Source organism: Lactuca saligna, chromosome 6 (assembly GCF_052625555.1).
Source record: "Lactuca saligna cultivar CGN05327 chromosome 6, ASM5262555v1, whole genome shotgun sequence".
NCBI lineage: Eukaryota > Viridiplantae > Streptophyta > Magnoliopsida > Asterales > Asteraceae > Lactuca > Lactuca saligna.
Genome location: NC_136422.1, coordinates 85,916,008 through 85,927,360, shown reverse-complemented (window position 1 = coordinate 85,927,360; position 11,353 = coordinate 85,916,008). Strand labels below are relative to the sequence as shown.

The 11,353-nt window shown below is 40.8% G+C and overlaps 1 protein-coding gene across 1 annotated transcript; it reads left to right on the top strand.

Annotated features, from left to right (window-relative positions):
* The first annotated feature begins 579 nt into the window (after nucleotides 1-579).
* Nucleotides 580-3,653, top strand: LOC145002762 (uncharacterized). Its single transcript, XM_078961959.1, has 5 exons — nucleotides 580-852; nucleotides 1,811-2,081; nucleotides 2,151-2,364; nucleotides 2,917-3,176; nucleotides 3,280-3,653. The coding sequence occupies exons 1-5, from the start codon at nucleotides 580-582 to the stop codon at nucleotides 3,651-3,653; spliced, it is 1,392 nt and encodes a 463-aa protein (XP_078818085.1).
* Nucleotides 3,654-11,353: the final 7,700 nt, after the last annotated feature.

Here is an 11,353-nt window from a genome sequence, read left to right as displayed (position 1 = left end):
GTATGTTCCTCTTATGGAGCAAGAGCGACTGGGATAGGAGTACATGTTGCTTAAGAAGACGACCGAGTTTGTGTCGACTAAGCCATATCAAACCTTGACCGAGTTACAATCAAGTGCTAGGGGGAGGTAAATTGAGTTGGAGACCAAGATAAAGGAGGAGATGGCAGCTTCAAGATAGTATCATCCAGTGCCCAAGTGGTTCAAGTCTGCGAGGTTTAGAACCCTGCAGGTACGGACTATAGGCAGAGTACGCGGGTTTCTTTCCATTGCGGCCAGGAGGGACACATCAGAGCTCATTTTCCCCTTTTTATTTTCGACGAGGTTCAGATCCCTGCACCCTTAGCTTGGCAGTTACCTGACGAACGTTATGGTACAACCAAAGATCGAGGATTGAATCAACAGTTCTTTGATTTAGTCGGTTACTATGGTGTTGGTATTCATCTATAATTTCCTGTTTATGTTTTGAAATTCAATTGTAATATTGAATGATCAGTGGAATGGAATTATCTTATTTAGCTCTTGTATTAAGTATTTTTTGATGATGAATGGATTGATTATTGTCTTTGGAGATTTGCTAATATGTTGGAATTTGTGAATGGTGTTATGGGTGTAGATTTTCATGAGCATCTAGATGTTAAGGGTGGGGATCAGTTAGTAGAATTCAATTTGGCCTGGGATTTAGAAAGGTTGTCGAAGTTTCAGTATTTGGCATATCCCAAGTGGGGGATAGTGGAACCTCGCAACAGAAAGACCTTTGCTAAGGTTCGGTTCTTTGTCAGATTTCTTCAAGTTCAAGACTTCTACGCAAATGCTGTAACTTTTGATTTCACTTTAAGATCATTGTCAGCTATGGTATTTTCCATTGAGTCGTATTGGTTTTAGTTGTGGTAGAATTCTGTAGGGCATCCTCGTGCTTTAGACTCTAGGGTGTTAGTGATGGGTTTTGAGCAAAAGAACATCCTATGTACACATGCAAAACCCTAAAGCTTTGGATCTAGGTTTCTCTATTGTACATGCAAATTTATCCAAAGCTTGAAAATTTATTCAGTTTTCAGAAGAGGAGCTCAGGAGGGTTGCAGTGCACACACCATAACAAGTTAGCCTGGGATGTTTACTCTGATAATTAAACAAGTGTTTTTGAAATGAAACTATGATTTGTCATATAAACCCTTTTTGTATGTTTGAATGACTTGATGCTATGAATTAGTAATGTTTTTAAAAGAAAATTTTGGACTCGAAATTTGGGATGTTACATTTATAGATCAGATGCTAGAGAGGCTTGCTGTGAAATCCCACTACTGCTGATTGGATGGATTTTCAGGTTTCCATCAGATTCCCGTTGCTATAGAAGACTAGGATAAAATAACTTTCACCTTCCCTTTTGGGACATTCGCGTACAAGCATATGCCCTTTGGACTTTGCAACACACCCGCTACCTTTCAAAGGTGTATGGTTAGTAACTTTTCCGAGTATGTCGAAAATGCCATAAAAGTCTTCATGAATGATTTTACCATTTATGGCGACTCCTTTAATATTTGTTTGGAAAACCTCACAAATTTTTTTATAAAGATGTATAGAAATAGACTTGGTGTTAAATTTTGAAAAATGTCACTTTATAGTTGACCAAGGTCTGACTCTTGGACATATTGTTTCAAAAAGAGGTTTGGAAATCGATAAAGCAAAAATAGATGTTATAAAGAACTTACCCTACCCGAAGAATGTTCAGGAAGTGCGTTCATTTCTTGGTCATGCAGGGTTTTACAGGAAGTTTATAAAATATTTTCCAAAGATATAAGTTCCTATGTGCCAGTTATTGCAAAAAGACATTGAATTTGACTTCAATGGAGATTGCAAGAAGGCTTTTGATGTGCTGAAAAATCTTCTTACTTCTGCCGCCATCATTCAGCCCCCTGATTGGAGTTTACCATTCGAGATAATGTGTGATGCCAGTAACACTGCTGTTGGAGCTGTTCTAGGACAGAGAAAATACCGGGTTCCTCACGTTATATATTATGCATTAAAAACTTTGGATAATGCCCAAGTAAATTACTCCACCACAGAAAAAGAGTTGTTGTCAATCGGTATTGCATTGGAAAAATTCTGACAGTATTTGTTGAGCACGAAAGTTATAATCTTTTCTTATCATGTAGCCATTCGGTACCTTCTTGCTAAAAAAGACTCAAAGCCAAGGTTTATTAGATGGATTTTCCTGCTGCAGGAATTTGATATAGAGATTAGGGATACAAGTGGGAGAGAAAATTTGGTAGCCGATCATTTGAGCGGACTCACTCCACCTGAAGACCCGACACCGATTCACAAAAAATTTTCTGACAAGCATCTATTCGTTGTTCAGAATCCTCCTTGGTTTGCTGATATAGTGAACTACTTGGTCTCCAGAGAGCTCCCTTCAGATCTTACCCGAGCCCAAAAAGATAAAATAAAGAAGGAGGCGAAAATATATGTCTGGGATGAGCCGTATTTATGGAAACACTATGCTAATCAGGTGATTAGAAGATGTGTGCCTTAAGATGAAGTCAAGTGGATTCTGAATTTCTGCCATTCAGAAGCTTGTGGAGGGCATTATGGTCCATAACAAACCGCACGTAAGGTCTTAGACATCGGTCTTTATTGGCCTCATATTTTTCGCGACTCTTTTCTATTTTGCAAAACTTGTGAAAGGTGTCAAATGACTGGCTCTTTGAGATCTCACAATCAAATGTCACTTACTCCAATCTTAGTATGTGAAATCTTCGACATTTGGGGCATACATTTCATGGGCCCGTTTCCGCCATCTTTTGGGTTTGTGTATATCTTACTTGCTATGGATTATGTGTCCAAATGGGTCGAGGCAAAAGCTACATGAACAGATGGTGCCAAGGTTGTAGTTGATTTTGTCAAGAAAAATATATTTTCTAGGTTTGGGACACCAAAAGCCATTATTAGTGATCGTGGCACGCATTTCTGCAATCACACCCTCGAAGCAGTCCTCAAGAAATATGGTGTCACACATCGGGTATCCACAACATATCACTCACAAACCAATGGGCAGGCTGAAGCTTCAAACAGACAGATTAAGGGCATTATAGAGAAAACCATCAATCTAGTCAAGAAAGATTGGAGTATTCGATTGGATGATGTGTTATGGGCTCACTGGACAACATACAAAACTTCTATTGGTATGTCACCATATAAAATTGTTTTTGGCAAACCTTGTCGATTACCGGTTGAATTGGAGCATCGAGCATATTGTCAAAAACTTGAATATGAGCATGGATGAAGTTGGTAAGAAAAGAATACTGGATATCCAAGAGTTAGAAGAAATCAGGAATGATGCTTACGAGAACGAAGCAATCTATAAGCAGAAGATGAAAGCGTTTCACGACAAGATGATCTCGCGAAAGGTATTCACTACCGGTCAAAAGGTACTCTTATATCACTCTCGTTTCAAACTTATTTCTTGTAAATTGAGGTCTTGTTGGGTGGGACCTTTTGTTGTTACTAACATGTTTGATCATGGTACCATAGAAATTAAGAGCGAACAAACAAGAAAGATGTTTAAGGTAAATGGTCATCGTCTCAAACCATTTTACGAAGGGTTTCAAGTTACAAATGAAAAAGTGGAGGCGATCGAGGTCCCGACTTACCGCAACTGAGGAAACCAAGTAACAATTTTGAGCCAACGACAATAAAAACAGGCAGCTTGTCGGGAGGCAACCCGAGCGTTTGTTTCTGTTTCATTTTATTTTGCAACTTCTTTTCATTTTTTGTGTGTTTTAGCTACTTAGGAAGTCTTTTTTTACTGAATCGTGTTTTTAAAATAAAAAGTGATAGAGAAAATTTGAAAAAAAAAAGTTGAAAAATACAGTTTTGGTGGAACCTGCGACTGCAAGCCCAGTCTTTGTGATAGCATGTTATGCATTTTGAGATCGTAGCATGTCATCGAGGTTTTTTGGATCATTTTTCACGGAAAAAAGGGGTCCTTGCGATCGCAGATTTAGCCTCTTAGATAGCATGTATCAGTTTTTTTGTACCCGCAACATATTTGAACATTAAATGATCGATTCTTGCATTTTTCTCAAAACCTTCGATCGCAGGTTTAGCCCCTGCAATCGCATGTATAACATTTTCGCATCTAGGCGTTAGCTTGCCTCGAACAAAGTGCCGAATGGTCATATTTTAAAAACCTGCGATCGCAGCTTCTCCCTTTGCGGTCGTAGGTTGTGTTTTTGCTATAAATACCGGTCACATGCCTCATTTGTAACCACCACACTTCAAAAATACTCTCTGAAATCCACTACATTTTGAGTTCTTTCACTAACAAACACCCAAATCACTCATTTTTCATCCAAATCAAGCAAATAAGGTATCAATCTCTTCTATTTTACTCCTACAACATCTTTACGGTAACAAAATCATTTTTTCACGGTTGAAATTCTCCAAAAATCACATTTTGTTCATTTGAAATTTGATTTTTTGTGAGTGTCTTTTTCAGATCTACGCTCCGTTAGTAATCCGCATGCCATGAAAAGTAGAAACGTTTGCCCACGACGCAATTCAAAAGGGATTCATCTGGACGAAATTTCAAAAATCAAAAAAAATATGGCGCGAAAAATATACTGCTGCTCAACGCACAGTCAGGTATTTTCGTTCTGAAACTAAATTTTTGTTTTTGTTATATATTTGTGCGGATTTGCGTATCCGCTTGGGAGTAGTTAGAGATAATTATTTTTGCTTGATTATTATTTTCTTTTACCTAGAAATTGTGCCTACCTTATTCCGCTTTTGACCTGGAAAAAAAATGCCCCATAGACCATCCCGTTCACGCAGACTTGCTGACGGTCCAAAGGCATCATAGACTGTCCAGGTGGACAATGTCACTGTGGATTTAGGCTCACAGGCTACACTCGACTGTTACTAGCGGCTTCTCGACCACGAGATTTTGCCACAAGCCTTGGCCCTAGCCTCACACTAATGCAGGAACTCCATATTTATGATGGTGTTCACGCTCTTTTTGCCAATATTGGTTGGGAGCGCCTATTATTTGCAGATTTTTCCACTTGTCCCCTACTGACCCTAGATTTTTTATCCACGCTTAGTGAGATAAATCATGAAGTAAACTTAGCTTTTCGCATTTTTAGCACCCCTCACACTATTTACGTGGAACCGTTATGTACTTTCATCCATACACCCATCAACAGTTTATACCATCCTACCCCTGCTTTTGACGTACGTGAGTTTTGGTACTCCATTACCGGTTTGGAGTTTTATTTTAACGACCAAAAATTTCAACATAATTTAAACTTTTCAAACAATTCATTTTAATAACATTATTACGAAAAGGTTTTCAATACATTATTTATCAGAACATTCCCAGGTCCATTTCATAAAACATAAACGCGAGGAACGGTACAATTATGCCTTTGCCTTGCCACAGTCTCCTCAAGAACCTGAAAAACATTAAACCACAACTGTAAGCCCGAAAGCCTAGTGAGATACCTCCAAAATACCAACCACATATACGCCCATCCAGGCTACGACCTTCCGGTCCAAAACATATTGCCTTCCGGCCCATAACATATTGCCTTCCGGGCCGTAACATAAAAAGCATACATAACATTACAGAACATAAAACAGCCATGCATATCGGGTTTACTGTGTGACTGGTCTGCCGTATCGGGCCTTTAGTCCACCGGATCTACCCTCCGAGTCTAGTCATGTCCTTCAAGTCTACAGTGTGATTGGTTCGCCCGCACCGGGCCTTCAACCCACTTGGTCCACTCTCTGAGTCTAGAGTATGAATGGTCCACCCGCATCGGGCCTTCAGTCGGCCTGGTCCTCTCTCTTAGCCTCGGCACATCTGGCCCGCCCTCGTGGGGGCTACAGCCTATCTGGACCACTCGCTGGGCCTTCGGAACAACCGGTCCACCCTGGGTATCTTGGCCTACAGCACAAAGCAGGACCCGCCTCAACCCATCTCTAGTCCATGTGCACATAACATACAATCATATAATAGTCATAGTCAACAAACCAATCAAGCATATCACATAACATATCATTACCCTAACCAGGTTACCGACCTAACCGGTCACTAGCATGGCATCACTCTACATATCGGGAAACTGACCTTAATCAGGTCTCTAGCATATACCATCCTAGCTACCAAGATGCAGACATGTCAAGAAATAACATAACAACCATATCTGAATCACAATCCAATAAAGGGCCGGCCTTGGTGCCTTAGACCCGGCCGATATAGTGAGATAACTCACCTCGGGAATGCCGATACTCTGAATGGAAGAAGCAGGCTCTCGAACCACCAACTCACCGCAAATCCCGAACTAACCAACATAACAAGCATAAGCATTAGGTCAACATACTTCCACTTATCGGGCCAAGACCAAAGTCCCAATCTCACACAAAGTCCAACATTGGCCCACTTTACCAAATTGGGGCCACCTCACCAAATGGGCCTAGATCCAATATTCATAATATTAATTGGGCCCAAAATACTCTATTCATAATTTCCAGACTTGGCCCAAACACCAACAACCCACAAATGGCCCAACACAAAGGCCCAAAAGGAAGTCCGTAGGAGGAGTACGCGGGGCGTACTCTCCTTGGTACGCGGCGCGTACAGCAAAGATCGCTAAAGTGAAACGGGGCACTGGCCCGCTACGCGGGGCGAAACTGCGAACTCTATTAAGTCCTTCTTACAGCTTAATGGCTTAAGCTCTTAAGTCCAAACTTTAGATCCATAGGCCAAATATGATTAGAAATCATAAAGTCTTAGACTTTATCACTTGGGACGTCCTTAAGCTCTTAATCCAAGGTCTTAATCCATTAAGACCCACATAACTCATACATGAAATAACTACAGCCCTTGGGACCTCATTTTTATCACTCAAGACCTCTGCAAAGGTCTGAAAGGACAGCTACACTTGACCAAATCAAAGTATGTAACAAGATGAAGACTTTAGGGACAAGAATGATAACAAAGCTTCAAAATACATAGATCTAAGCAATATGAAGGCCAACCAAGAAGCTTTATACCTTAAAGCAGCTCCAAAGGGTGGTATTTCTTCAGATCTACAAGGTTTACACGTTCTTCTTCTTCTTTGACAACTTCCCTTTTCTCCTTCAAGCCCTTTTTTTTGCCAATATAAGCTTTTCATGGTCAAACACACTCAAATATGGAGGGAATACGAGATTAGGGTTTCTCTGAGGTTGAATATGAGTATAAGGAGGCTGAGGGGTGAACCATCATATTCCTTATATAGTGGCTGACGCTAAAAATAGGGTTTGGGATTCCTGAGAGTACGCGGGGCGTACCTCCCTGGTACGCGGGGCGTACCTCCCTGGTACGCGGGGCGTACTCACTCGACTACCCGCAACTATTCGAGCCATTACGTTGGACGTACGTCCAACTTATGCTGGGCATACCTAGCCACCATTCAAAACACATAAGCATGCATGCATGCCATGCATGCATGGAACCATTTCCTTCTTATTCCACAAAGAACTATAAGCAATGATCAACTTCGAGGCACCGCAACTCCTCTAATCTAAACCCACTCTCAAATAACTTTACATTCAAAAGAGGGTGACGAGAAGCCCCAATACTTCTATCACATACAGTCGCCCGAAACCTTCTCGGATGAAACTCACATCTCGAAAAGGACCAGAATTACCTTTCTCTTAAACTTCAGGGACTTATAGTTAAACACTCGAAGAACGGGGTGTTACAATTCTCCCCCACTTAAATTAGGCTTCACCCTCGAAGCCTGCGACAACTCTACTCCGAACTAACCTTGCAATACTCCGCCTGGCGCTCACCAGACCAGGTTTCCCAAGACTCGACCATCGCGATCCGAAACCCAACTTACCTTTCTTGCCGACCGAATGAACGAGCTTCAGCCCTAGAGAAACTCCCACGAGTTATCCATCGCAATCTCATAACCGCACCAAAATGACTCTAATGTCCTCAGGTTAGGAAAACCCCGATTCACTGATGACACTTCCAAACACCCTTTCCGGATGCATTTTTACCACATAACAATTCTACCTGAAATTCTGAATTCCATCCATGCATTCCTGCCGATCTCAACAACCATCCAACCCGGATGTGCTCCATACCAGTGTCGAAATCTCGCTGCTCAATGTCCATAATTGGGCCACTCCCATCGGAAACCTGCGCTGCTGCATCTACTTCCGTGGATTTACAATCCCTTAGCATGACCGCTATCCATGAGACATACATGTCCTGAACCTGCTCGCAAGGACTCTCGAGTCCATGCAACACCTCTGCTACTCACAATCAATACCTAGGGCCAGACCTCCTAATGCTAACACATCACAACACACCCAACCCATTTCCTTGAATCGATCTGATAATACCTGCAGAGTCTTCAGCATGACTGGGCCACCTCACTAGGTCTTCAGTCAATCTGGACCACTCTCAAAAACTTCAGCCAATCTGGGCCGCCCTCTAGGGCCTTCAATCTGGCTGGACCATCCCCCGAGCCTTCCGTCTGATTGGTAGGCCTTCCGGCCTTCAGTCTATCCGGACCGCTCAACTAGCATTCATCATTCCGATTTATCTCTACGGGAAATCCTCCCAAGCATTCTGTTCTAGCCCTCTAGGGGTTCCGAACTCTAACTCCATCATACATACTCGATCTCAACCTGATCCCTGTCCCTACACAATCACTGCCATAGGTTTGTACCCCGCCCCACACGCCCGCTACTCACCCATACCAGCCTGCTTTCGGCTGAAAGAATTACTGCCGAAACCCAAGCAGCTAAGTAACCTCTCCAATCTATTGATCATCCGGAGAATTTCCAATTCTCCCCCACTTAAGACACTGACTATCAACCACCGGTCGCCATAACCGACCTCCCAAAACTTAGCCTTGCACAAATTCCAACGCTTACATGCAGACTGATTCCCACTAGCCTTAGCAACCTTCGCAAAACACATTCCAACACTGATTATTCCGCCCAAAAGTACTCAATACTCAGCTAACCACTCCTCAGACTGCCGATGCTACCCGACATTCAAACCAACGCCACATCTCCGCTAATAACCTTCACGAATGATAACCAACGATAGCCCGAAACACTAATCCATAACCATACTAAACCTTCAAGGAACAACGGATACCAAAACGAAAACTCGAAGCACTACCCCATAACCATGCCAAACTCTCAAGGAACAACGAATACAAAAACGAAAACCACCCAACGAGACTAGCAGATAAACGATACTCCACAATAATCATAAGTAAACAAGACAACAAGGAAGAAACATATGTTGGGTTATGAGCATTCTAACACTCCTAAGTGTACATGCAACCCTAAATACCTTGGATCTATGTTTTCTCTATTATACATGCAAATATCAACTTTCCAAGGTATTGTTCTATTCTAGCATACTAAACTTTGAATAACACAAGTTAGAATAACATACCTTTTGTTAGTGCTTGTCTTCATGAAGCTTGAGTGCCTAGTGCCCCAAGTGTGACACCTCAAATGGTTCACACGACACCATAAGCACTTGGAATAACTTAGAGAGAATTCTACACTTCATGAAATCGGCTAGCCCTCTCTAGAATAATACTAGTGCCGATTTTGTCAAGAATAAGATCTTTATATAGTGTTACAATTAGGGTAAACCCTAATTGTCATGACTTTCCATTTCCTTGGATCCATGGGTTCAAATACACCATGGAGCATCCATGGACCATCCTATGGGTTTTAGCCCAACTTGATTATCCATGGAGCATTAGCCCACTATACAAGTATGGATTATTTACACAATCAACCCATATATTTAATTAGTCTTCTTTTGATCACTTAATTAATCCTAGATTAAATCTTGATCAATACTAATTAAATAATCTCATTATTCTTATTTATTAATATACTAGAACTTATAATATATTAATAACCATTAGTGTCTCATTTATCTTATTATAGTCTATCCAAGTGCATGATGCCATGCAACCCAAATGGACCATGCCGGGTCGGGTCAAGTCTTACCAATTATAGTTATGGACTTAGACATTAATCCAACAGTCTCCCACTTGGATAAGTCTTAAACTACTATTGCGTATGACTTCAGGAACCAACTAGCAATCATAGCTCTCAAAAGCTTCTGTCGAACTCTGACCTTGTCGATAAACTCTGATCGTTGTCAATGACTTGTTCATTAGATAAGGGATCATATATTCCTCCATTCTAGATATCATATGGACTGAGACATGGATTATAATCATTCACTCTGTCCATTTGTTGTTTCTCGATTTCCGATTTATGACGACTGACTACTTGAACAAATCAAATCTGTCCTGGCCCGGTCGAGCACTTCCATTTGTCATCATCAAATCATCGAGGGGCCCACCTATATCGCTTTTATCCCGAAGGTAAAAGGAATAGATAAACTTCAACTCATATGGCTTGTTCTACTACTTGTTGAATCATACACAAAGACACGTTTTATAACATCGAGTTACCAATGCGTTTTCGTGCAATCAATGTACTATCAACTCATAGTAACAACTCATATCTCTAGGTTTGAAAAATATAAGATATTATCGTCTCATGATCACTCGTGATAAAATCCATGAAGTGATTCCAATGAGTGCGGGTTGAATCCAATACTCAGAACTTATGAGCACTCATGAGTGTTGTAGCCCTTTGTCCAACACCTTAGACCTTTACAAGCCAACCCATGACAGTCTTGATTCATCTCTACTTCCAACATATGACCGACTGTGGATGGTTTGAATAGCTTAGTCATTTCGGAAGAATAACCTAGTTTATTCGGGAAGTCAAAACATGCAAAGTGAAACACAATAACAATTGAATCCAATATGGTATCAAAACCTATGAACATAAATAAAACACCTTTTATTTATTACCATATGATTACACATTATTCATTGTATACTGTTTCAGCTATCAACTTTATTTTTGAATTTAAAACAATAGTTGTCCCATGCTCCAAGCATGTACACTATGTTTTCTAAACACTAGTCATGCCATACACCAAGTATGCATACTATGTTTGTCTATGATCTTTACTTTGTGAACTAGATCCATTGAACATAACTTCAATGATTCTCTTTTCACACTCCCAAATCCTTACTGCAAATGCAAGAATTCCAAATTCATTTCATTTACTGAAATCTGTTAGATTCTAAACTTATATGCATTCATCCTCTTGTAACGATTATGCACAAATTCACAAAGACTTGGCAACAATCATTACAGAGTATTCCAAAGGGGATCAGCTCCTTAGAAACATCCTTCTTGCATTAAGTTTCCTAATCTCAAACAGATAGAAAATTCTAAC

Bases quoted from the DNA above. Each gene is read 5' to 3' on its own strand.
- LOC145002762 (XM_078961959.1), top strand. From the start codon at position 580: ATGTTGGAATTTGTGAATGGTGTTATGGGTGTAGATTTTCATGAGCAT. The intron at 853-1,810 runs GTATTTTCCATT...CCTATGTGCCAG, and splicing joins TAAGATCATTGTCAGCTATG to TTATTGCAAAAAGACATTGA. The intron at 2,082-2,150 runs GTATTGCATTGG...CTTATCATGTAG, and splicing joins AAAAGAGTTGTTGTCAATCG to CCATTCGGTACCTTCTTGCT.